We start from the raw sequence: 27,007 nt of genomic DNA on the forward strand, positions 1-27,007 counted from the left end.
CACTTACAAAGAATATTAGTTTTTAACAGAGGAAACAAGACTATTCAAACGTCTCCAGTAAAAGAAAATTACTACTTCCTGTTTTGTTTTGTTTTGTTTTCTCAGATCAGCGGTGTGTTTGTGGTAGCGCGAGTGATGCGTTCAAGTTCTGTTTTAAAATAAGTCGCTAAACTCAGGACGTTTTCGGTGCCATACGTCCCCTTGTATTATTAATAATACACGTGAACGTGGCATCGTTAGCTGCCGCGTAGTGTCAACAAATTAGCGTAGTTCCCTGTGCTCTATTCAAATTTGCTTTAGTGGCGCTAAGACGCCTTCAAGATTCCCAGCGCAGAGATGGGCGGAGCGCCAATGTTCATTTAACGCAACACGACTTGATCTTGCTGTTAGTTGTTGGTTCGAGCAGGCTGATCGCTGTGCTCAGTCCGCTTTGGTTTTAGTCAGCTTACTTGTAGGATACTCGGAGATTCACGCAAGAAGAGTACTCAATATTTTTGGGGGGGCTCCGTCTCCGGCTGTGCTCGACATGGCAGTGAGCGCCTCTGCTGCGTTTGACAACCGGAGACTACAGCCCGCTGTCGCAAACAAGTTGGACTAGAACGCGGCACGGGACCTTTATACTGCGATGCTAGTTTATTTTAAGCGCTAACTACTCTTGTTCTCACAATAAGCCTTTCTAAGCTGCCGAGGAAGTCGCTTATAGGCCTGATCGTAGGAGATTGTCAAGTGTGTGTGTGTGTGTGTGTGTGTGTTTTATGTGACTGGACCATGGAGACACACACTGAGGTACTTCTTGTCACCGCAAATGTCGGGTCACTCTTCGACAATGTAAGTAACCTGGCTGTTGTTAATGTACATGTAAAACTACACAAAACAGGGCCGAAAACGTTTTTTGTTTAATGTTGGCAATCTTACGTAGAACTAATGGAACTACTAAGGCCAACTGTTACTGTACTTCGAATGGGCGCCATTTCGTCACACGTCACGATTGTAATGTTACGCACACACCTTACGTGTTGCGTAGCGGCTTACGCACATTCAAGATGTTTTTACACTTAACGTCACAGTACACTTTAAAGTGTTTTTCTTTCTTCCAAAGAGGTTCCACACAATAGCATTAAGCTTTTGTAGCAGGACGATATTAATCAAGTCGGTGGTGACCTGATTGGCGCGAGAGTTTGACAGTGACGTCAAGGCCTCTAAGTGTTTACGTCACAAGTTCTCGTTATTGTCAGGCCTTCTTCGTCAGGAAACCACATGCATTTCCTAATACTGTACATCTTTTTATTCTGCAGTTTGAATTATTGTAAATAATGCGGGAAATATAAAAACTAGGAAGTACTTTTAATAAATGGACTATAAAATTAGTATAACTACATGGCTAAAAGACTTAGGACACCTGAATAAATAACATGACTGACATACCAATACATTTTAGATAATTGTATAATTCTATCCTTTAGTTAATAGTTTACGGAACTTATAAATATGAGCTTGAGTTTGACCTCAACTCTTAGTGAACAAAATAAGATGGTTGCACAATATAATATCCAAAACAAATCCTAAGAGGTGGGATACAATTAGGACCGGTTGTTGTAAACAATATAACAAGCTGAGGACATTTTAGGCTTTAATGAAATTGAGAGTAAGTTGAAGTACTTGGAGAAAACCCACACAAGTACAGGGAGAACGTGTAAACTCAATACAGGAGTGGATTAAGACACCCCCCCAACTGTTAATTACCACAACTGTCGGAATTAGCTGAATAAGTAAGTTGGTTAGTTAAAGAAATAAATACCTGAGCATTCTTTTCTTTATTTTTCACTTCCTGTATGGCCTTGCGTCCCAATACTTTGTCATTTTGGATCGTTGATGTTCCTGGTTAATGCAGTTTTCATTTAATTCTAATACTTATTTGCATGTATTGGTTGTAGCATTTTATTGTAGATGCAAAAATGCAATATGTTTTAAGTTCCAGCTTCATTTTCAGTAAGTTTTAGTTCTGGTTGGACTGACAAAGTTCTAGGTGAGGTCAAGTGATTCTCTACGCTCATGGAAATTTGGCTCCTGCCCATGTTTCCGGGTGCCAGATTGAGCTCCAGTGGAAACATGTTAGATCCCATTGTGGGAGATATGTAAACAGATGATTATCTTTACTGAGAGATTTGAGCTTTTCTAGTCGAATACCGCCCGCCTCCATTCGTACAGGATAAACAAACACTCCAAAAATATTCATCCAGCTTTGAGGATATCGGCGCTGTTTGATGGTTTGGTTTTGTTGTTAAAAGCCATAGCTAATTATCATGATCATCATCTTAATGAAAATTCTTCCTAAGGTCAATAGGTAGCTAAAAATAGGTGGCTAGATGAAAATCATAACTTTAAGGAGCTCAGATTTGAAAGCATGTCCTCAATTTATGGCAGTGATTCTCAAAGTGTGGTATGAGTACCTCAAGTGGTATGCAAAACAATCACTGGATTCAATAAAATTAAAACATTTAAAACATGAAATAGAATCAAACATGCTAGAAGGAAGCTTGAGGCAACACCTTATTTTAAGTCCAGTAGTACAGTAGTGTTTCTTTTTTTTCTTTTCTTTTTAACTTTTCATACACAGTAAAGTTACTTTTCAAATGTTGCGCAAGTTGAAGTACCATATATAAATAACATGAACGACATGTGACAGTTAAAACCTTGCACAATATTACATCATCCTATACATGAGCAGTATCAAACATTCTGCCTTTAATCTTTAACAAGGTTCAAGTTTGATTGACAATGTCTAGATAGTTATCATTCTAGTAGTAACTAATTTTATGTACTGTATGAATGTTTATTTTGGTTGTTGTACAGTAGTGTAAAATAGTACTGTGTCACTAATATTTTAGCAACGGTTCTCATTATAATAAACAGTGATACATTATTAATGTCTCTCAGACAGTGTTGATCAAAACTCTAATTTATTGTTGACACAGCTCTCGTAGGGTTCTCTTTGGATTGTAAAGATGTAACTCCTCCAGGTTTGCATGACAGTGATCTATTTTACTGTAACTATAGTGGTTCAGATCATGGATGGATGGATAATTATTGCATTGTGTATCATGTTATAGGTGGGTGAAATACAAAATGAATGGCTACAGGAGTTATACAAGGTACGTTTGCATTAAAACTGTCACAAAAAGTTACAAATACTCAAATAATGATCTTTTCTCAGTTGAGTCACCAAATTTTCAGTGTGAAATCTGGCTTTTTGAATACAAAACTGATACAACTCTCAAGAAACCATGACTTTTTCTGTTGTATACAGCAAAAGATGGATACACAGCTTTTGTTGTACTTTCTGCCATTTAATGGAAGCACATAATATTGGCCGCTGGCATAGATAAACAAAAATATATCTATGATTAATAAATAATAATTGTCTGACAAATGAAATGAAACTGAATATTATCTCAGTGCACACCTGTGCACCACAGCATCCTGGTTGGGAATCACTACCACATGACACACACTGTACTGTATTTACATGAACTGTTTCATGTACTATGGAAAACGGATACTGTGCTGATCATTGATAAGAAATGAACCAATGGATGGCTGGTATGTAAACTGAGTGACCAAACATTTCCACCTGACTGACACAAAGTGGAAAATGACCCTCGTCCTGTGACAAACAAATGTGACTTTCCTCTTCTCTGCTTATTATGTAATACTGTGGTGCTTTGCTTTCTGTGTACCAGACCATCCGCACCTACCAGCCACAGTTCATCGGCCTGCACTTTCAGGAGGTGGGAGGGAAAGAGTACATGATCAACATGGGCCACGCAGAAGAATTCTTTTGGTAGGAAAATGAACTATGAATGATTGTTTTGATAACAGCAAAGGGATCATTGTCTTGCATCCAAAATGGGCGACTACTTCAAATGTTTTCCCATTATCAGTCAATTCAACGTTCTTCCACTTGTTTGCTCAAAAGTGTAAATAACTCATTACAAATAGTTATTTTACCAACTAATAACGCAAAACCTTTTAAATGAAGTTTTTTACTAAATTGGTTTTTAAAAATCTGTGGGATCAGATGTTTTTCTGTTTCTCTGCTGGACAAACACGCTGCAGTTCAGCACATTTGCCAATAACAGCTCTATTATTTTTCAGGAGCATTGAGTCCAGTGAAGAACTAAAAGATTTTGACAGGCGCTGCATATACGTGGACAACCAGTTTCAAGCAGAAGAGCGTTTCACGGTGAGAAACACGCTAAAGCTGGAACAGTGCAGTAGTTCTCAGACTCGTCCTCTAGATGGAGCACTCATCCTGGGTAGAAAAGTGAAGCGCAAGATCTCTGGTGACATAGAATCCTTAATAGTTTACCACTATTATCTAGTGTGGAGTTAACAGTTATTAAAATTAATAAACTGACTAATTAATCCATCCATCCATCCATCCATTTTCTGAACCGCTTGTTCCTCACAAGGGTGGGGGGGGGGGGGGGGGGGGGGGGGGGGGGTCCGGTCCGGAACCTATCCCACCTGGCTATGGGCAGCCAATCGCAGGACTGTAATTAGTAAGAACATTAACTGTTTCTCGTAACTTTCCAAGTTCTCATGAATGAAAAAATACAGTGCTTGTTGCATAATGTTGCATGTCCTATGGTCGAAATTACAAAAATGTAGCTTCCTCTGCCTTTCTCAACCAGTACAACTGCATTTTTACATATTTTGTGCTTCAGATGTTGGGATGCACAATATATACAGTGTATATAAATAGTAAATACCCCTCAGTTGAAATGACAGTGTTTTTTTTTGTTTTTTTTCTTTTGGTATTGAAGAAAAATAAGACTATGATAAATATGTTTATATATATATATATATATATATATATATATATATATATATATATTAGGGGTGTGAATTGCCTAGTACCTGACGATTCGATCCGTATCACGATTCATAGGTCACGATTCGATTCGATACCGATTAATCCCGATATGAATTTACAAGCCGATTGTTGAGATTTTTTTTTACTCAAATTTAGAAAATACCATTCAGTAAACTTGTACATGTACACTGTAAGATTTGTATGAAAATGTATTATTTATTGATTTCAAACTTCAGTGTTATAACTGTGAGCCACTGTATTTAACAAACAGGTTGTAACCTTTTTTATGTTTGATCAGCATTGAAATAAAGTATTAAGGCTTAATGTTCCATTAATATAACATTCTTCCATGCTTCAGGTGTGAAAGTTCGACATTTTGTGGAATATTTTTCCATCAAAAATGGATGTAAAAAAAACCGATTCGGCTGCCTATTGAATCGATTCAAGAATTGCGTGCTGTAGTATCGCGATATATTGCCGAATCTATTTTTTTAACACCCCTAATATATATGTATGTATGTATGTATATATATATATATATATATATATGTGTATATGTGTGTGTGTGTGTGTGTGTGTATATATACATACTTTAATCGTCCATTGTTGTTGGGATTTTACCCTGTACAACTCAAGTGATTAAAGAAAAGCTGTTAGTACAAGTGTGCACAAACTTATAACTGGGGATGTGGCTATCCAATTACTATCCAATCACTTTCAAATTCAAGTTAAATGGGAGTCATAACAAACCTGCCCCAAAGGCCTCTGAGGGTGTGCACACTTGTGTAATGACAATATTTCCATCTTTTATTTTAGTTCCTGGTTTGAAAATATTTTTTGTTTTGTTTTGTTTTGTTTTGTTTTGTTTTGTTGTTTCAATTGTGTTGTGGTAGTGGGTGACTGGTGAGCACATCTGCCTCGAAGTTTAGGTGATGAGTTCAAATCCAGGCTCTGATTTTCCTGTTTGGAGTTTGCATGTTCTTCCTGTGTCTGTGTGTGTTTTCTCAAAATACTCTGTTATCCTCACACATTCTATAAACTTGCATAGTTGAAGACAAATTGTCCATAGTAGGAGTGAATGTGACTGTGAGTTCAAATGACAATTTCTGCTCAACTGACTATGAACTTATTCAGAAAAGGCGTTCGAACGCCTTGTAAGTGTAACGTCATGGGTTACACGGCTTGTCTTTCTTCAACTATTAACCCATACTCCTCCCAGCTGATCCCTTTGCCCTGAAATCTGTCAACAGGGGCCAGTTGGCTTGTGTGGCAGAGGCGCCAGAAGTCAAAAGGAGAAAGTCAATGGCCAGGTGTGCGGGTGACAGGGCCAAGTCAATACATTTAAGTCTAGATGAAAATTATTGATTCCAACCTATTTGTGCACAATAAATAAAGTGTGTAAGGCCATGGTGGCAGCTGGGACTAAGTTTCCCCCTGCACTCAAGTGTTCGCACCCTCCACTCTTTGCCCTGAGAGGGATCTCGCACCCCCAGCCCATCCACGCTGTGTAGCCTCATTCTCATTAGGGCCGTGCCACCTGTATTGATTTTCAATTTGTTTTGCGTTGGCTGCAGATCATCAGTTACATGCCTGAGAAAGAGAGAGTTTGGGGTGTGTGTGTGTGTTCTCCTTTCGGACGGGCTGCAAAAGTAAATGCATGCATTTTCAGAACAAATGGCATTTTGATAAAAAAAAATCACTTGTAAGTCAATATTTTTATTATTATTATTATTATTATTTTTATTAAACTGCACACAACTGATTGATGAAGAAGGTGCTGGCCGGAGTATATGGAGCAAAATGTGTGCAATTTTTTTGCACTATTAAAACTAAACTAAGCCAAATTTAGCAATTTCAAGCCTGGACCATGAAATATATGAGATAAAATTATGATTCTTTGTAAGTATTTATTGCTCCCAAAAAAATTGAAAATCAACTTCCTCATGACTTTTGATTTATGTCATATCTGATGTATCTGGTCACAATGCTTTAAATTTGTACATTTATAACTGTCAAAAATATAATAATAAACCAACATATCAAACATATTAGTATTTCCAAAAATCAGAAAGAACATTTCCCACTATTAATAAGTGTCTCTCCTTTCTCAATTGGGGCGATCTTGCAAGGTCGCTGGAAAGGCCATGGAGGATGGCGATACTACCCTCTAATGGATTATCCGTGCAATGCATGTGTCAGATTATATACGTCAGAGTTTGAATGGGCAAAAAAAATTCTACTCATGAAATAGAGGGCTCAAAATGTGTTGTATTTAATAGGATACGTTTGGCGATATAGGGTTAGAGCTTATTTTCCCAGCTTGCGCAACATAATTAATGTAATAAAAGGAAAAGTTTGTTGTAAATGTTTTCTTATAGCTTTTTATGAACACTCTTTCTGTCCATGCTCCAGTCATGAGTTTGTGACAAGTTGCTCCCTAATTGCTGCTCGCTGACGCAAAGCACAGAAACACCTCTGTTTTGTTAAATAAGAATGACTGGCACAGAAGAGTAATGATGTCTTGTGGGAGGTGGGGGTGCTTGCACAGTGGTCCGTCACGCCCCGAGCCCTCTGAGCAAAGGCTGATTTTTCTTTTGCCGCCGGTCCCTCCAAGCAATGTTGGCAGACAGCGGCAGGCCCACTGCTTAATACCTTTTAAATTGTTTTAATCTTCTGTCTTTATTGATCTCGCGGGACACGATTAATCAGATCAGTGGAGCAGGCAGTTAGTACATTAAAAATTGTCAGACCATGTTAGAGATGATTGGGTGCTGAAGTGCACTTACAGGGGGGGGGTGGTTGGTTGTAGTCTCTTGTATTAAGTTGTAGGTGTGTTTGGCAGAGTAACAAACAATCTTATAGTATCCGTCATTGTGCGAGGCTCACACAATGGCGAAACAAACATCTCAGTTCATCGGCTCACCTGTCAACTTGAGATGATTTCAGCTGTTTTTGTCGCCACATTTCGGGGACTTTATGCCTTTTGTTTGTTGCTCAAATCAATGTTTTTGCAGTTTATAAAAAAAAACACACACAGAAGGCCAAGCATTGCTGCATTGAAACAGTAAATGTTATACGATGCTCAAGTTTATTATTGCCTTCATGTGGACGACCTTGCACCTTTCAATCAAATGCGGATGATCACCTCACTCACCAGACATTTTGTGAGGGTAGTCCTACCACTGCAACCTAGAACCACAAATATATATATATATATATATATATATATATATATATATATATATATATATATATATTTTATAGTAAATGGGTGGATGTGAACCTTTATAAAGTGCTATATTAGGGCTCTGCATTTACCATTTTATACCTCTCTGACAGAGTCTGAGAGATCAAAACTGAGCAATTTCAGCTTAAAAATCTTTATACTCTTTCATTGACGGACTCATATTCCATATCATTATGTGTGTATTGAGAAATGAGATAAGCCTTAATTAGACCTGTAAGTGAGAAATACACTTGCAGCGGCGAAGAGCAAATATTAGCCAAAAACTTGCAGTAGATAAATAGCCAGTCGTCTAAGTACTGCTTACATTCTATTGTATCAGTATCATTACTGCAAATTAAAGAAGCACACAACACATTTATAATGCACAGAATTATTATCAAAAACATGAATATTATATGTAAAGGTGTGGGTGTAATAGTACACTAGAAGCCAATATGTCCTTGATACAACAGATAAATCTTTTCATTTGAGTTCCATGAATGAAATATCCATCCATTCATCCATCTTCTTCCGCTTATCCGAGATCGGGTCGCGGGGACAGCAGCTTTAGGAGGGAAACCCAGACCTCCCTCTCCCCAGCCACTTCAACCAGCTCCTCCGGTGGGATGCCAAGGCGTTCCCAGGCGATCCGAGAGACATAGTCTCTCCAGCGTGTCCTGGGTCATCCCCGGGGCCTCCCGCCGGTGGGACATGCCCGGAACACCTGTCCAGGGAGGCGTCCAGGAGGCATCCGAACCAAATGCCGAGCCACCTCAGCTGGCTCCTCTCAACGCGGAGGAGCCGCGGCTCGACTCTGACTCCCTCCCGGATGACCGAGCTTCTCACCCTATTTACAAGAGAGAGCCCGGACACCCTGCGGAGGAAACTCATTTCGGCCGCTTGTATCCGGGATCTCGTTCTTTCGGTCACGACCCACAGCTCGTGACCATAGGTGAGGGTTGGAACGTAGATCGACCGGTAAATCGAGAGCTTCGCCTTTTGGCTCAGCCACGACGGACCGATACAGAGTTCGCATCACTGCAGACGCTGCACCGATCCGCCTGTCGATCTCCCGCACCATCCTGCCCTCACTCGTGAACAAGACCCCAAGATACTTAAACTCCTCCACTTGGGGCAGGATCTCATCCCCGACCCGGAGAGGACACGCCACCCTTTTCCGACTGAGGACCATGGTCTCAGATTTCGAGGTGCTGATCTTCATCCCAACCGCTTCACACTCGGCTGCAAACCGCTCCAGTGAGAGTTGGAGATCACGGCTTGATGAGGCCAACAGCACCACATCATCTGCAAAGAGCAGAGATGCAATGCTGAGGCCACCAAACCAGACCCCTTCAACGCCTCGGCTGTGCCTAGAAATTCTGTCCATAAAAGTTACGAACAGAATCGGTGAGAAAGAGCAACCTTGGCGGAGTCCAACCCTCACTTGAAACGAATCCGACTTACTTCCGGCAATGCGGACCAAACTCTGGCAACGGTCGTACAGGGACTGAACAGCCCGCATTAGGGGGTTCGGTACCCCGTACTCTCGAAGCACCCTCCACAGTACTCCCCGAGGGACACGGTCGAACGCCTTCTCCAAATCCACAAAACACATGTGGACTCGGTTGAGCGAACTCCCACGCACCCTCGAGGATCCTGCTGAGGGTGTAGAGCTGGTCCGCTGTTCCATGGCCAGGACGAAAACCACACTGCTCCTCCTGAATCCGAGATTTGACTTCCCGACGGACCCTCCTCTCCAGCACCCCTGAATAGACCTTACCAGGGAGGCTGAGGAGTGTGATCCCTCTGTAGTTGGAACACACTCTCCGGTCCCCCTTCTTAAAAAGGGGGACCACCACCCCGGTCTGCCAATCCAGAGGCACTGTCCTCGATGTCCACGTGATGTTGTAGAGGCGTGTCAATCACGACAGGCCCACAACATCTAGAGTCTTTAGGAACTCCGGGTGGATCTCATCCACCCCCGCGGCCCCTCCACCGAGGAGCTTTCCAACCACCTTAGTGACTTCGACCCCAGAGATAGGAGAGCCCACCTCAGAGTTCCCAGACTCTGCTTCCTCAAAGAAAGATGTGTCGGTGAAATTGAGGAGGTATTCGAAGTATTCCCCCCACCGATTCACGACGTCCTGAGTCGAGGTCAGCAGCACCCCATCGCCACTATACACAGTGTTAATGGTGCACTGCTTTCCTCTCCTGAGATGCCGGATGGTGGACCAGAATTTCCTCAAAGCCGTCTGGAAGTCGTTTTCCATGGCTTTACCGAACTCCTCCCATGTCCGAGTTTTTGCCTCAGCAACCACCGAAGCCGTGTTCCGCTTGGCCATCCGATACCTGTCAGCTGCCCCCGGAGTCCCACAGGCCAAAAAGGCCTGATAGGACTCCTTCTTCAGCTTGACGGCATCCCTTACCGCTGGTGTCCACCAGCGGGTTCGATGATTGCTGCCGTGACAGGCACCGACCACCTTACGGCCACAGCTCCGATCGGCCGCCTCAACAATGGAAGCGCGGAACATGGCCCATGTCCCCCGCCTCCCCCAGGACAAGGGAGAAGCTCTGCCGGAGGTGGGCATTGAAACTCTTTCTGACAGGGGATTCCGCCAGACGTTCCCAGCAAACCCTCACAATACGTTTGGGTCTGCCAGGTCGGACCGGCATCTTACCCCACCATCGGAGCCAACACAAGACCAGGTGGTGATCAGTTGACAGCTCCGCCCCTCTCTTCACCCAAGTGTCCAAAATATGCAGCCGCAAATCCGATGACATGACTACAAAGGCGATCATCAAACTGCGGCCTAGGGTGTCCTGGTGCCAAGTGCACATATGAACACCCTTATGTCTGAACGGTGTTCGTTATGGACGATCCGTGACGAGCAAAGAAGTCCAATAACAGAACACCGCTCGGGTTCCGATCGGGGGAGCCGTTCCTCCCAATCACGCCCCTCCAGGTCTCACTGTCATTGCCCACGTGAGCGTTGAAGTCCCCCAGCAGGACGAGGGAGTCCCCATGGGGAGCTGGGGAGCTCCAGCACACCCTTCAAGGACTCCAAAAAGGGTGGGTACTCTGAACTGCTGTTTGGTGCATATGCACAAACAACAGTCAGAACCCTTCCCCCCACCCACTCATCTACTGGGGTGAACCCCAACGTACAGGCGCTGAGCCGGGAGTCGATAAGTATGCCCACACCTGCTCTGCGCCTCTCACCGTGGGCAACTCCAGAGTGGAAGAGAATCCAACCCCTCTCGAGAGGACTCGTACCTGAGCCCAAGCTGTGTGTGGAGGCGAGTCCGACTATATCTAGTCGGAACTTCTCGGCCTCAAACACCAGCTTGGGCTCCTTCCCTGCCAGAGAGGTGACATTCCATGTCCCGAGAGCCAGCTTCTGTAGCTGGGGATCGGTCGGTCCACAAAGGTCTCCGCTCTTGGCTGCTGCCCAGCCTGCTCTGCACCCAACCCCTTTGGCCCCTCCCACCGGTGGTGAGCCCGTGGGAATGAATGGAATTGTATTTATTCTTTATTGTAAATGGAACAGGAGATAGAACAATTATTTTCTTTTCAGGGATAATATCGATTATTAGTAGTCTAGGAGAACATTAAAGATATGCGGAGCAAAATACTAATTTTCAGTAAAAATGTGGAGGAGAATTAACAAAAAAAGTTTTTCTTTTTTTCAAAATCCTAATTAATTAATAATTTTAATTTGGAGAAATTGATTTTATCTTAATTTGGTTGAAATATATTCAAACATGTTTTTTTGAACAACTTTTGTGAAGTGTTTTTTGTTTTGTTTGTTTGTTTGTTTTTTTAAATATTAGACAATAAAATGTTTGTTTTAAAATTCTAACAAAAACTTCAGGGAGCTCCCAAAGTTATCAGCAATGTTCCCTCTAATTTTCCATGTGACTGTCTATTCACGCAAACTTCTTGAGCAATCCATGGATTACGGTGAGCGACATCCACTGACTTTTCTACAGACTCACAAAGCCACCGGTAGCCATCTTACGTTGCCACCCATTAAGCCGACCAAACTTGAAAATATTTGTTTTCCCGCAGCGTTTTCATGTTAATTTACTGTCTCCACAGTGAAATGCCGCCGTGTGTGGCGTTTGGTTGTACCAATAAGACTGCAAGAAGCGCTACATGCACATTTCATTGTTATTAAATTAACACATATATTTTTTCTCTTATAAGGTATATCTGTGATGGCTATTCAAAGATTTGTCCGCATCATGTTGTCAGAACCATTAACAATTAAATGAACGCAAAAGCCATCAGGACAAATTGGCTGTGAAATGTAAACCCACCTGAGTCCATTTATATACAGTAAGCTCTTGACAACATCAGACATGCACATGGCAGCCAAACCAGTATTACACCTGTCCAAAACCTGAGATCATAAATTACATGATGTATGTATGTTACAAAAAAAATTCAAACCACTTGTACATCATGTGTCAGACGATACGATTAGATTCAGACCTAGTTTGTTACTTGTTTTTAATCACGGGTTATTTTAAGCATAATTAAGTCTCAAAACAATTTTTATAAATATGGGCCCACGTCGTCCACTCAAAAATAATGGAAAATGTAATTTATAAAATAAGAACATTTCTGAAATGCGTGAAAAGCCTCGTTGAAGAGGCTCGTAAACTACGCCCTATTTGGACTTCCTGAATGGCGCGGTTGCGCGTCGCTGTCTCGTCAGTGCTGAGTGTTTGTATCATGTATGCATGCTTCAAAGTGCAGCAGAACACCTGTGTGTGCACCCAAACTACTATTCAAACTGTAAGTGAAGTGGGAATGTTGTGTGCGTGGTGCGGCTGGCGTCACCGTAGTAACGTAATGCTCAATTCATTGACGTCCCACAACACGACATGGCTGTTCCCCTTGCATTTAATCTTTTTTGTCACATTTTACTTTCCCACTCCATTAACCACACGTACTATATAAAGTTTTAATTTGTTTAAAGGAAGATAATATAAAAAATACAATTAGTAAATACAGATGCAGGTTAGGATTTTTTTTTACTGCGCTGCAAGACATTTGCTGTGGTGAGAGCACTGCACTGTAGCTAAAAACAGCTAAGAGGGAACTTTGGTTATCATCCATCCATCCATTTTCTTGACCGCTTATTCCTCACAAGGGTCGCAGGGGGTGCTGGCGCCTATCTCAGCTGGCTCTGTGCAGTAGCCGGGGGACACCCTGGACTGGTTGCCAGCCAATGGCAGACATTGGTTATCAGTATGTTTTAAAAAGTTCAATGAAAACTTGAACAAAACAAGTAAATAATATAGGTCCCTCTAGTTTTTTTTACAGTAAGTACTTTTTTCCCCAAAAATCTCACAATAACTGAAATGTTAAAGGGATCGTTCGGATTTTTTAACATGAATCTCAATTTCATCCTCACCTCCCGTGTGTGCGATCAGCACTGACTTACCCCTGACAGCGTTCGGTGACACCAGTTCTGGTTCGGCGTTGGACGAGAGGAAAATAGTCCAGCAAGCTGGCTGGGGTGTCGGAAATAAAGAGTTTTTCTTCTAAAAACTATTTGTTTTCAAAAGCGTGATACATTTCCATCACAATACTCTTTCCTGAATAAAGTCAGACGCCATTACCGCCAGCCATTACTTTTCTGTTCGTTCGTATCACTGCGCGGCGCCCTGACACGGGAGGTGAGGATGAAATTGAGATTCATGTTAAAAAAGCCGAACGATCCCTCGAAACTTTCAAGTATCATTGTTTTCATTTCAAACATTAATAAAAGGTACAGAGACCTCCCAGGTTCAGCACCATCTCTTTTAACTTAAATATTTCCCCAAGGTTAACACAGTTTTAAATTGTAGGCAGACACATTTTTTTTTTTTATTGTTTTATTTATTTATTTTAAAGGCCGATGCCGAATATCAGCACCGATAGTCGGCCTGGCCGACAATTGCTCTATCCATAATGCTAAAGACCACTGATGGATTGTGATATGAAAGGGATTGCACAGGGGTGTCCAAGTCCAGTCCTCGAGAGTCTCTAAGCCTATCCAGCCTATTTTAGATGTCTCCCTCCTCCAACACAGCTGAATCAAATGATCAGCTCATCAGCAAGCTTTGCAAAAGCCTTATAACCATCCTGGTTATATGAATCAGGTGTGTTGGAGGAGGATCCTTGTAAGGCATTTGCAAAGCTTGCTGACAAGGTGATCATTTGATTCAGTTGTGGTGGAGGAGGGAAACATCGGAAACAGGATAGGGGCTCTTGAGGCTTCCCAGGATTACACGTTTAGACTGTCTCTTCTCATCTAATTGTGTTGTATTGCTTTTAAAAGTCTCATTATATGAAATTCTATCTGCAGGATGTAATTTGTCACTTCTTTGTTCTTTTGCATGCAGGCGTTGGGCAGCATGTACTTCATCCACAAGTCATTGAAGAACATCCGCCAGTATGACTTCAGTGGTAAAAGCAATCTTGATTGTGATTAAGCAAATTTCTTTACAGCTTGTGATAAGCCTTTAATAGCTACAGCCCAACTCCCCCTCTCCTCAACTCCTCACCCCTTCACACATTTGCAAAATGTCGGAATGTTTAAAGGCGTCATTTTCCACCTGCATAGTCCAGTCACGTTAGGCGTGAAAAAGCTCCTCCAAAAAGCTTATGGAAGAACCATAAACATCATGGAGCTGCCAACTTGCTGTTTGGTCCAAACTGATAGTCGCTCACCAAACGCAGTCTAATGGCTCCTTTATAGATCTCCCCTCATCACGTATGCCGCACTGATGAGGTTAACACCAGTTTATTGATTGCTGTTTGCATGTTTCCTCACTCTTTTATATGACAGCCGCCTGTCCCTCCCTCTTCGTCTTTGCCCTTCACAGTTAAGGATTTTAAAGCAGTGCCGGGACTGGACAAGTATGTGGGCTCGCTGGATGGGGTCGCCACTGTCGAAAAAGAGAAATTCCCAAAGAATTTCTGGCCTGATGTGAGTGTTTGTGTGTATTTGTTAGGGTGGGAAGTAATGTTTGGCCTAAAGGGAGATGTTTGGACAAATGAGTCTACCGGGAATGGAGGGGCCGTCTGCCTGCTCTGACAAGGGAGATGAGATAAATGATGTGAAAGGATCAATAATGATCTGGTTGGCTGCTGTTTAGTGACTCTTGCTAATTTGTTTGTGTTGTAGTTCAAGTGGTCCAGGAAGGGCTTCATGAGGACCCGCTGGATCATCCACGACCGGTACGTACATCACACTAATCCCAGCTCATCCAATTTATACGCTCGCCAGCCATAACATTAGGTCCTATTGAACTCCAATTTACCATAGATGTCCATTCATCCATTTTCTACTGGTTGTTCTGTTCAGAATTACGGGTGAGCTAACATTTTAAATCTAATCTTTAAAAAAAAAAAAAAAAAAGGATGGTTAGCTCTGTTGGGCATGTCAAACTGGCAAGAACTGCTGGTGACTTGAATATGTCCGCAGACCTAATGTATGGGTGGTAGTGTGCCCCCTATGAGAGATGCATGCCAGCTAGTGTGATGATTAAAAAAAAAAATACAATAAGTATAATGATGCCCACTGTTGTCATATTTTTGAATGAAACAATGACATCCACTACACGTGCCCGCGGAGCTCGGGTATCGCCTGCCTGCACCCTGATCACATGCAGGAAAAATTGCGTTTAGACCGGCGGTGACCTAGAGCTGTCAAAATTAAGTCATTATCAAATTATTCAACATCTATTTTAATAATCGATTAATAATTTGGAGCAATTTTTTCATTTGAAATAGTCCAAACCCTCTGATTTCAGCATATCAACAGTAATTATTTTATTTCTATTGTCCTTCGTGAAAGAAGACTGATTATCTTCTGTGTTTAATCAACTCAACTTTATTTATAAAGCGCTTTAAGAACAGGCATTGCTGTATACAAAGTGCTGTACATAAACAAACAAACAAAGCAAACATTTTAAAGTGCGAAAATACTGTTTTTTTTTCTTACAAGTAAATACATTTTACATCAGTAAATAAATAAGAAGTAGTGAATAAAGAGAGAAATAAATAAACATCAAACTCATACACACAATCAAAACAACACCAAGAACAAGTCTCAGACATTTGCAAAATCTGTTTTTGCTTCGGAAAACAATGACCGGACCGCTAACATAGTACATCATCAACTCCCTTTTTTTAATCGAGGAAAAAATGCTCCTGTAATACACTTTAAAGCAACACTAAGGAACTTTCAGTTTCTGTTGATTATGGCGGCGCCATATGGACAAAAGCGCTGATGTTATGCCTGAAGGAAGACCACATTTCCCATGAGGACAAGCGCATTGCATCATCTTTGAGCTCACGCCAGCGAGTGAAAGCCGGACCAATGTTGATCCTTGACCGGGTAGCTTCCCTTTTTCTTTTTTCTTTTTGTCTCCTCAGATAAAACGTTTCAATTGTTTTGCACTTCTGCCAGGAAAGCAGTAATCATGCGTCGCCATTCAGAATGACTTCTGTATTTGTAATGAATGGGTAAAGGGGGAAGTGATGTATGCCATAAAGCAGTCAGCACACTTGTAGTTTTTTGTGTGGCAGTGTTCCTACTAGGGACGTAATGATATCCAAACATCACAGCACAATATTATCACGATATGAATGTCACGATATGATAATTATCACGATATTGTGGGCAGGTTGGTGATTTAAAAACAAAAACAAAAACACACACACAATATTGTGCTTGGGTACAATACAGTAATGAAAAATTTTATAAAACATGATAAAATTATATATAAAAATATATTGATATAATATATATATTGAGGTACTTACTTGCTGATGCAAGCACACATTGAATTCCTACACATATTGACTTGGTTCACAACCGTATTACGTTCCCTTTGATCTGACCATTAGCGTGGATATAAACATAGAAGGGCCAAAACATGCCTTGTGAAAATTAAACTACACTTAAAAAAAAAAAAAAAAAAATAGCCACCAGAGGGTGCTAGAGCTGCACAAATGTAAATGAACTCGGATTTTTTTTTTAACATGTGCTGCTTTTAATATCGTGACTTGGCGATGATGATGATATATTGTGGCACTTTTAATATCACGATATTGCCGTTATCGTTACATTCCTCGTTCCTACCATTCTCAAAGTTGCTTAGTGCCAGTAAAAATGATACAGACCCCCTCAGGCCATGGCAAAGGTACCATGCAACTAGTTTTAAGTTGATGTTTCATCAGAAGAGTTATGAAAATATTTAATTAAGGTTGAAATGGTCCTTAGTGTTACTTTAATGCAAAATTAAAATGAATCAGATTCGTCTGTTAATTGATACATTAATTGATTCTAAAAATATTCAACAGTGACAGCAATACGGCGGTCTGTTTACCTTGCACTAAATGTTAGATGCGGTTTAAGCCACAAATTTGTAATACGCCGGGCGGATGCCAAAGGACATGCATGCTTTGCTGTGCCAGAACAGCGAGGCTTGCACCTGCATGGGAATTAGTATATGGCATTGGCAGCCTTTTCACATGCACCGTCTCTGAAAATAGAGTTCAAATGGACGAACAAGATTTTAATAAGCATTCATTACACCTATGAGCAAATTAGAGTCTTCAATTAACCTGTCATACATGTTTGTGGAATGTGGGAGGAATCTGGGAATAACCCAGACACGCACATGTAACATGAACACCACAAGAGAAGATTGGAGTGAAAATTCTAACCCAGAACTTTTGCCTGACAGGCGTGCATGCTATCCACATACGGTGCAATTTAGTAATAACACATTTGTGACAGTTTTGCTTTGTATGTATTTATGTGTGTGTTTGTGTTGTCAGAGGGCTGGACCTCGTCAACATCCACCTGTTTCACGATGCCTCCAACCTCATTGCCTGCAACTCCAGTCCTTCTATTTACTCTGCCAACCGCAAAAACGCACTGCGCCACGTCATCAACAGGTCCGAGTTGCAGCTGCTACGTCAAAACATTCATAACCAACAGCCAACTGTTCAATTTAATTGCAATGATTATCATGTTTTGCTTTGGTGAAAGTAAAAGTGTGCAATCTGTAAGTGGCCGCAGTCTTAATTTGAATTTGAATTATTGGTGTACTCTTGGGTCGTTAATAGTGTTGTTCTGGTACCATTTTTTGGTCCCCGATACCGATACGATACCCAGCTTTGCAGTATCGGCCGATACCGATACCATACCGATTCTTGAGTTTTTTTTTCCCTCAACATGAAAAAAGCTGTCCTGCTATTGGTTCAGAGCATTCTAGGGCCAATAGGATATCTTTGATCGGCATGCAGTGAACATGTCACATATCAGTGAATGTCGTACACCAGCAAGACACAAGATGCTGCATCCAAAATCCTATATTAGCGTTGGATTAATGGTATCGGCATGTTATTTTTGAGTACTCACCAATACCGACAGAATCGGCACCTCTGCCGATACCAGTATCGGTATCGGAACAACACTAGTCGTTAACATTCTTTTCATTTGTTACAAAAATACAAAAAAAAATTAACTCATTCACTCCCAGCCATTTTCACTGAAGCAACCCCATCGCTCTCGGCTGTTTTACTTCATTTTGGCTGATTTTGCAAGGTTCATAGAATATTGTGTTCTATTGCTATAACAAATGCTGCCACCTGCTGGCCGTTTTTTGTAATAACTACAATGGCTTTAAGCCACCTCTTCATGTCAGAAGCTGCATTAAAGCCTTCTGTATGCTCTTGCATGAAAAAAACCCCCAACAAAACATTAAAAAAAATCAAAAACGTATAAATCCGTTTTTGGGCGTGAACGACAAAGTATTAAAAAAAACGTGTTTACACGTTTTTGGTTTTGAATGAGTTAATGTTTTAAGAATAAAACATAAAAAAAACTTTAGGCTAAACTTTAACAAGTGATGCTAATGTCTTTTTGCATTTAATATGAGTGTACGGGGGATGGGTCCTGACTGTTGTTTGTGCATATGCACCAAACAGCAGCTCAGAGTACCCACCCTTTTTGGAGTCCTTGGAGGGTGTGCTGGAGAGCGCTCCCTCTGGGGACTCCCTCGTCCTGCTGGGGGACTTCAACGCTCACGTGGGGAATGACAGTGAGACCTGGAGGGGCGTGATTGGGAGGAACGGCCCCCCTGATCGGAACCCGAGCGGTGTTCTGTTATTGGACTTCTGTGCTCGTCACGGTTTGTCCATAACGAACACCGTTCAGACATAAGGGTGTTCATATGTGCACTTGGCACCAGGACACCCTAGGCCGCAGTTCGATGATCGACTTTGTAGTCGTGTCATCGGATTTGCGGCCGCATGTTTTGGACACTCGGGTGAAAAGAGGGGCGGAGCTGTCAACTGATCACCACCTGGTGGTGTGTTGGCTCCGATGGTGGGGGAAGATGCCGGTCCGACCTGGCAGACCCAAACGTATTGTGAGGGTTTGCTGGGAACGTCTGGCGGAATCCCCTGTCAGAAAGAGTTTCAATGCCCACCTCCGGCAGAGCTTCTCCCTTGTCTCGGGGGAGGCGGGGGACATTGAGTCCGAATGGGCCATGTTCCGCGCCTCCATTGTTGAGGCGGCCGATCGGAGCTGTGGCCGTACGGTGGTCGGTGCCTGTCGCGGCGGCAATCTTCGAACCCGCTGGTGGACACCAGCGGTAAGGGATGCCGTCAAGCTGAAGAAGGAGTCCTATCAGGCCTTTTTGGCCTGTGGGACTCCGGAGGCAGCTGACAGGTACCGGATGGCCAAGCGGAACGCGGCTTCGGCGGTTGCTGAGGCAAAAACTCGGACATGGGAGGAGTTCGGTGAGGCCATGGAAAACGACTTCCGGACGGCTTCGAGGAAATTCTGGTCCACCATCCGGCGTCTCAGGAGAGGAAAGCAGTGCACCATTAACACTGTGTATAGTGGCGATGGGGTGCTGCTGACCTCGACTCTGGACGTCATGAAGCGGTGGGGGGAATACTTCGAAGACCTCCTCAATTCCACCAACATGTCTCCTTTTGAGGAAGCAGAGTCTGGGGACTCTGGGGTGGGCTCTCCTATCTCTGGGGTCGAAGTCACTGAGGTGGTTGGAAAGCTCCTCGGTGGCAGGGCCCCGGGGGTGGATGAGATCCGCCCGGAGTTCCTAAAGACTCTGGATGTTGTGGGGCTGTCGTGGTTGACACGCCTCTACAACATCGCGTGGACATCGGGGACAGTGCCTCTGGATTGGCAGACCGGGGTGGTGGTCCCCCTTTTTAAGAAGGGGGACCGGAGGGTGTGTTCCAACTACAGAGGGATCACACTCCTCAGCCTCCCTATTCAGAGGTGTTGGAGAGGAGGGTCCGTCGGGAGGTCGAATCTCGGATTCAGGAGGAGCAGTGTGGTTTTCGTCCTGGCCGTGGAACAGTGGACCAGCTCAGCGTGGGAGTTCGCTCAACCAGTCCACATGTGTTTTGTGGATTTGGAGAAGACGTTCGACCGTGTCCCTCGGGGAGTTCTGTGGGGGGTGCTTCGGGAGTACGGGGTGCCGGGCCCCTTGATACGGGCTGTTCGGTCCCTTTACGACCGTTGCCAGAGTTTGGTCCGCATTGCCGGCAGTAAGTCGGATTCGTATCCGGTGAGGGTTGGACTCCGCCAAAGTTGCCCTTTGTCACAGATTCTGTTCATAACTTTTATGGACAGAATTTCTAGGCGCATCCGAGGCGTGGAGGGGTTCCGGTTTGGTGGCCTCAGCATTGCATCTCTGCTCTTTACAGATGATGTGGTGCTGTTGGCTTCATCAAGCCGGGGTCTCCAGCTCTCACTGGAGCGGTTCGCAGCCGAGTGTGAAGCGGCTGGGATGAGGATCACCACCTCCAAATCCGAGACCATGGTCCTCAGTCGGAAAAGCGTGGAGTGTCGTCTTCAGGTCGGGGATGAGATCCTGCCCCAAGTGGAGGAGTTAAAGTATCTTGGGGTCTTGTTCACGAGTGAGGGTAGGATGGAGCGGGAGATCGACAGGCGGATCGGTGCAGCGTCTGCAGTGATGCGGACTCTGTATCGGTCCGTCGTGGTAAAGAAAGAGCTGAGCCAAAAGGCGAAGCTCTCGATTTACCGGTTAATCTACGTTCCAACTCTCACCTATGGTCACGAGCTGTGGGTCGTGACCGAAAGAACGAGATCCCGGATACAAGCGGCCGAAAGGAGTTTCCTCCGCAGGGTGTCCGGGCTCTCCCTTAGAGATAGGGTAAGAAGCTCGGTCATCCGGGAGGGACTCAGAGTCGAGCCGCTGCTCCTCCGTGTTGAGAGGAGCCAGCTGAGGTGGCTCGGGTATCTGGTTCGGATGCCTCCTGGACGCCTCCCTGGGGAGGTGTTCCGGGCATGTCCCACTGGCGGGAGGCCCCGGGGACGACCCAGGACACGCTGGAGAGACTATGTCTCTCGGCTGGCCTGGGAACGCCTCGGGATCCCACCGGAGGAGCTGGTTGAAGTGGCTGGGGAGAGGGAAGTCTGGGTTTCCCTCCTGAAGCTGCTGCCCCCGCGACCCGACCCCGGATAAGCGGAAGAAGATGGATGGATGGATGGATGGATGAGTGTATAATACAAAGATTTGCATTTCCAAGCCTGTGTTGATTTTTTTTTTTTCCCCCAGGATATCAGACAACTGCCACACACCGATGCCTTTCTTCCTGTTTGGAGATTTTAACTTCCGTTTGGACACACTGAATCTAGTCCAGGTATGCTCAAACGATGCTGCTGTCTTTGTATATTGGTATGGCCCTTGCTATTTGACCAATACGCTTGTGCACCCATGTGAGCAGCATCTGTCTACCTCGGCCGAAGTCCAGACAGTTAAGGACAGCAGTAACGAAGTGCAGAAAATCATCTGCGAGGAGAAAGCTGACCGACAGGTGGTGCATTTATTTCATTTTATTTATGTATTTATTTATTTATTTATTTATTTATTTATTTATTTATTTATTAACGTCAATTCTTATTCCAATGCAGCTCAATGTTGTTTTCTCATTGTCAGGTGCTTCTGCTGATTGAGGACAAGCTCTTCGCCTACCTGTATCAGGCCGTGTTCAGAGAAGACAACGGCAAAGCGGTGAGATCATCATCATCCAGATTTATGTGTTATCACATTTCAGAAAATTCTATGACAGCCAATGAAAAGTTTGGATGTTCATTTACAATACATTGATCTCCTTTCCAGCTGCTAAAATATGACAAAGAAGTCACAGCCTTCCACGATGTTGTTCGAGAAGAGGAAATCCAGTTTCCACCCAGGTGAGGTTTTTATCTCACCGCAAATGCACAACCTCTCTTGTAGTTTGAACAGCCCTTTATGTGAGATGCTGCTGTCTGTCTTACATACTCCCAGCTACCCTTACAGTGAAGAGTACACTAAACCAACCCAGTACATGAACACTCGCTGTCCTGCATGGTGTGATCGGATTCTCATGTCACATTCTGCACAACAATTCATCCACAGTGTAAGTCAGCAGATGCGGAAATCGTTAGCATATAGCCATCTAATTTAAAAAAACAACAACTTTTTCTTCATCAAAATGCTTAATACAATAGAGATATAATAGTTTGGGATTTTTCTTTATAGTTAGTTTTTCTATTTTTGTAACTTATATTTTTTAAATCAGTTAACTTTTAATTCATTTTTAGAGTAAGTTTGCTAGCTTTTCATTTTTCAAAAATGCTTTGTTGTAGTTTAGTTATTTTGTAATTTTAGGATTAGGTTTAGTTTTTTCTTCTTCTGTAAATATATAAATATACCACTGACGTCGGCCTAAAACCTAAAAAAAAAAATCACTTTTCAGGACACCTGAAAAAAACGGCATGTTTGTTCAACAAGGGGAGGAAGCCATTTTCAACACTTTAGATTGGTCAATTGGGTAGGTATAGAGATTATTGATTTATTTTTAATTAAGAAATTTTCAAAATTGTGACTTGTGAGGTTTTGGCCCGACACCAGCGATATATTATAAATTAAGCCTTACAATAATACCAAAATAAATACATTTAAAATAAACTCCAAAAGCTCAGGTATGAAATTGACATATACTGTATGAAAACAATGGATATTTTCACTACAATAATAGCTATTAATAGTTAATTAATAATTTCATTTTTTGAAGTACTCTTGGTTTTTTTTTGTTTTTTGTTTTTTTTTATATTTTATTTTTTTTTTTTCCAATTTTAGATTTAATTATTTTGGAAGCTTTTGCTAACCATAATAACCTTGTCAGCCATACTTCACACAATGTGTTACAATGTGTTTGAAACGTGTTGTTTAAAGTGTGTGTGTAAGGGCTAACTAAGCTGTCAACTCATTAAGTTTATCACTGGTTTGTTAATAACACCACTTTCTCTCCTTCCAGGGCGCCGATGGTGAGAGGAGTGTTATTTACGACACGGTGGGCCCAAATGTTTGTATGGGGGATCATAAGGTAACGTTTGATTGAAAATGACGTCGCCAACTAAGCAGGCATTGACTGTACATGCGATAATAACGGATGATTGTCTCTTCAACAGCCTGTTTTCTTATTCTTTGCACTGAAGACAAATGAACATTGACTGGGGATCTTCTCAGAGGTAAACCAGTGAGAGTGTGTCCATATCGTACTGGGGACGGGGATTGGGGGGGGAATATGAGGGCAGCAATCTATTTGTGATCCCCAGAGAGACATTAGCTAGACGAGGTCCTCACTGTTGCCGTATGAAGTAAGATGAAGTACCAGCGGGACTCAACAGCTCTCCTTTGTGTGCTTGTGCCATCAGCACCTTTCAGTGAGCTTTTTACAACCTCTCCGCTGTCGATCTGGATCCAACAACTCCTTGGTTGGCCCACATTTGCTTCTGGATGGCCGACAAGGGAGAAATTCATTGTCCCCAACTGAATACTGGCATTTTTATGGCCATGATTTTGTTTTGTTTTGCTTAAATTAACACAATTAGGATAAAATGATTTTTAATAGTAAGAGACAATTTATGATTTGTGAATGTGTTGCATCACATAAAGTTTGAAGTCATTTAGGAAGTCAAGTGAAGCAAGGTACATCCTTAACTCATTCACTGCCTGTCATTATAGAAAATTTTTACATTTCCAATACTCACGTGATATTACATTCAATAATTATATATAAACCGAATCTACCAAATAACAGAATAGACTCCCTACTTTTTGTCCCGTCCCGTTCTTTTATAATTGACAGCAGAAAAATGTAGGTTTGCCAAAATACAGCCATTTCTCCCATGGACTCTGAAACTGTGTTTATTTCCTATAAAATGGGGCAATGATGTCATCTACCGGTGGTTGGGCATCAGTAAAGTTGTTTCCAAGTTTGATATTTACAGTGGAGCATGCTCAGATTCGCCCCCATTTAGCACCGCTCTAAAAAATACAATTGACAAGTATACTTGTCAAAGGCAGTGAATGAGTTAACATTTGGGATGTAACGATATCCAAACAGCACGATACGATACATATCATGATGCGAACCTAACGATACGAGAGCTATAGTAATATTGTGGGGGGGTTGGCAGTGTTAAAAAAAAAAAAAAAAAAAAAAAAAAAAAAGAGAGAAAAAAGCTCATGATGTTATATAAAAACTGAAGATATTTAAAAAAAAAAAAGTCTCATATGGGGGGGGGGGGGGAATCACAATATTGTGTTTATTTTTTACATAACCGCTTTGATAAAGAAATGGGCTTTACCATGTGCTCCTATTGGCTCAGTTATGGAAAGTATCATGTTTTATGTAGTTGAGAATGCTCTGTTCAGCTGAAACGTGCGGGAAAAATTTTTTGACGGAAATGTTGACGAATATTTGCTGTTATCACTGATTTATGGGAGTGATAACCGCTGCAGTGGCCAAAACATTCTTAATTAAAGTTAAACTGCACTGTAAACAAACCACCAGGGGGTGCTAGAACTGCACAAATGGAATACAACTTTGCCTTATGAACAGATGTGCAGCTTTTAATATGACATGATGACGATGTTTTGGTGCAATTTTAATCAACGATTTCATTTCAATTTACTCACAAATCTATTTACTTATTGTGGAATCTGGGCCGTAATTGAACACAGTTATTATTCTGTTCTGTATGAATAGCAACAGGTGGATACCCATGTTAATTGTACTTTCTACAATGTAGCGGAAGAGCATGTTATAATTGTTCTGCTTGTCAATATATGTTTCTGGCATAGATAGAACAAATACGTAGTTGACATAATGTGTCCTCCAAGCCTAACCACAAAAGTAATGCCAAGAAAAGGTTGGCAAGACGATTACATAATAAGATTACTCTGCTGCCAGGTTGGCAGTGCAGAGAATCTGTTCTCAATTACCTTACCTGCATAAATAAAGGTAAAAAGAAGTACGCTAACAGTTCCACTCCACTCACACTGTTATTGTCCATTTTGTGTGTGTTTCCATTGCTTTTGTGTAATTACCTTTAATTAACTTCTCACAGACGATCTTTATGTGTTTGTGGGTGTGTCTCGAAAGGTGCAACATCCTCAGAAAACCGTCACAGTACCCGAGGAACAAAAGAAAAGCAAAAGTAGAACTTGGTTCAAGCGCAAGTGAAAGCTCGTCGATTCTGATTTTTCATGTTCAAGACCTTCATGTGACTTTTTTTTTTTTTTTTTTTTAAGTATAAGTGATAATCGGCAGTTGGACTTCACCACTGAATCTCTCAACATATTTTATTAGTCATGTGTTCAGAACTTATTTAATGAGCCATAGAATGTTTAACTGTAAACATGCTTTTGTTGCAACTGTAAATGTCCTTTTGTTTTGGATTTTTATATTTCTAGCTATTTACTGATATTTTGTTTTTATTCTCTTCACTGTCATTTCACAAAAAAATAATGTCAGACAGATATTTTATCACTTTTATGTACTGTATGTTTTTTGGAGGGGGTAGACACTATGTAGAATGGTATGTAACAAAAGTATTATTTTTCCAAATTTGCAGTTTCAGGTTTGAAAAGTGCTTTCAAGAGCTCAAACTTGTCAGACAGGTGTCACATGTGGAAACATGGAACTGTGTTTTTCCTTTCATTTCTTCCTCTGACATTATAAAACTATTCCATTTGTTTTAACATATCAGAATTTCTTTTAATGTGATAAAGAAAAACAGACATGGTAACTACATGTGAATAAGTGTTTGATTTTACGTTTTGTCCATCTGAAAATAACATTTTGCGGGGAAAAAACAAAACAAAACAATGAACCCTGCATATTTTCAAAATGTTTCATGTTGTCTGAGGTCACTCATGGCTGCATCTTGCAAAGACCTAAATAAGTTGACCACTGTTGCTATTACAATGTCGACATTAGAATTCAGAGATTTCGTTGGACTTACATTTAAAAAAAAAAAAAAAAACATTTGGAAAGAAATACACACTGCGATACTTCGGGTCAGCACAAAAATATGCAGCTGATTACAGGCAATTCCAGTAACAGGGGTCCCGGACAGAGAAAATAAATTTCACTGTTGTAAATTGTACTGCAATTTCATTCCCACATTTATATAACAGAATCTCCAAATTCATAAAATCTGAATATTGAAAACATGTTCATGTTGTCGAATCAATGAATTACTTGAAACACCTACAAAGGATTTCTAAGCCTTTAAATAGTTTCTTGGTCTGGTTCAAGCCTTCACAGTCGTCATGTGAAACAATTCGCTCTTGACAGATATCCCAAAATGGAATAATAATGTTATGATATAATGTTATGATGCCTTGCAACATGGCACTAGCACATCTGCCTCAGTTCTGAGGTTTTGGGAATTGAATCCTGGTTGCTCCAGCTTCCACGTTCCAGAGACATGCAGAGTAAACATTCATTAACAGAAAAGACCAGAAAAGTATATCAATATATATTTTATTGATTTATGTAT

At 41.9% G+C, this 27,007-nt stretch overlaps 1 protein-coding gene across 4 annotated transcripts; it reads left to right on the top strand.

Annotated features, from left to right (window-relative positions):
• Positions 1 to 291: 291 nt before the first annotated feature.
• On the top strand, positions 292 to 26,251 carry inpp5l (inositol polyphosphate-5-phosphatase L). 4 transcript variants are annotated; one of them, XR_013283441.1, is made up of 16 exons: positions 292 to 828; positions 3,111 to 3,152; positions 3,741 to 3,841; positions 4,156 to 4,243; positions 14,499 to 14,562; positions 14,982 to 15,085; positions 15,284 to 15,336; positions 17,947 to 18,066; positions 21,729 to 21,813; positions 21,898 to 21,987; positions 22,110 to 22,184; positions 22,293 to 22,366; positions 22,461 to 22,572; positions 22,912 to 22,986; positions 23,473 to 23,541; positions 23,627 to 23,686. XR_013283441.1 is itself a non-coding variant. In XM_077520645.1 (16 exons), the coding sequence occupies exons 1-15, from the start codon at positions 769 to 771 to the stop codon at positions 23,666 to 23,668; spliced, it is 1,179 nt and encodes a 392-aa protein (XP_077376771.1). In that variant the 5' UTR covers positions 296 to 768; the 3' UTR covers positions 23,669 to 23,686; positions 25,606 to 26,251. The 4 variants fall into 4 exon arrangements, 3 of the variants coding, with proteins under 3 accessions (XP_077376771.1, XP_077376773.1, XP_077376772.1); XM_077520645.1 differs by lacking the exon at positions 22,912 to 22,986 and adding an exon at positions 25,606 to 26,251 and having other exon boundaries at positions 296 to 828; XM_077520647.1 differs by lacking the exons at positions 292 to 828; positions 22,912 to 22,986 and adding exons at positions 837 to 1,769; positions 25,606 to 26,251.
• Positions 26,252 to 27,007: the final 756 nt, after the last annotated feature.

Source organism: Festucalex cinctus, chromosome 5 (assembly GCF_051991245.1).
Source record: "Festucalex cinctus isolate MCC-2025b chromosome 5, RoL_Fcin_1.0, whole genome shotgun sequence".
NCBI lineage: Eukaryota > Metazoa > Chordata > Actinopteri > Syngnathiformes > Syngnathidae > Festucalex > Festucalex cinctus.

Excerpts from the sequence above, each read along its gene's own strand:
- inpp5l (XM_077520645.1), top strand. The coding sequence starts at position 769 with ATGGAGACACACACTGAGGTACTTCTTGTCACCGCAAATGTCGGGTCA. Across the intron at positions 14,563-14,981 it reads CCGCCAGTATGACTTCAGTG|TTAAGGATTTTAAAGCAGTG; the intron begins GTAAAAGCAATC and ends TGCCCTTCACAG. Across the intron at positions 23,542-23,626 it reads TTTGTATGGGGGATCATAAG|CCTGTTTTCTTATTCTTTGC; the intron begins GTAACGTTTGAT and ends TCTCTTCAACAG.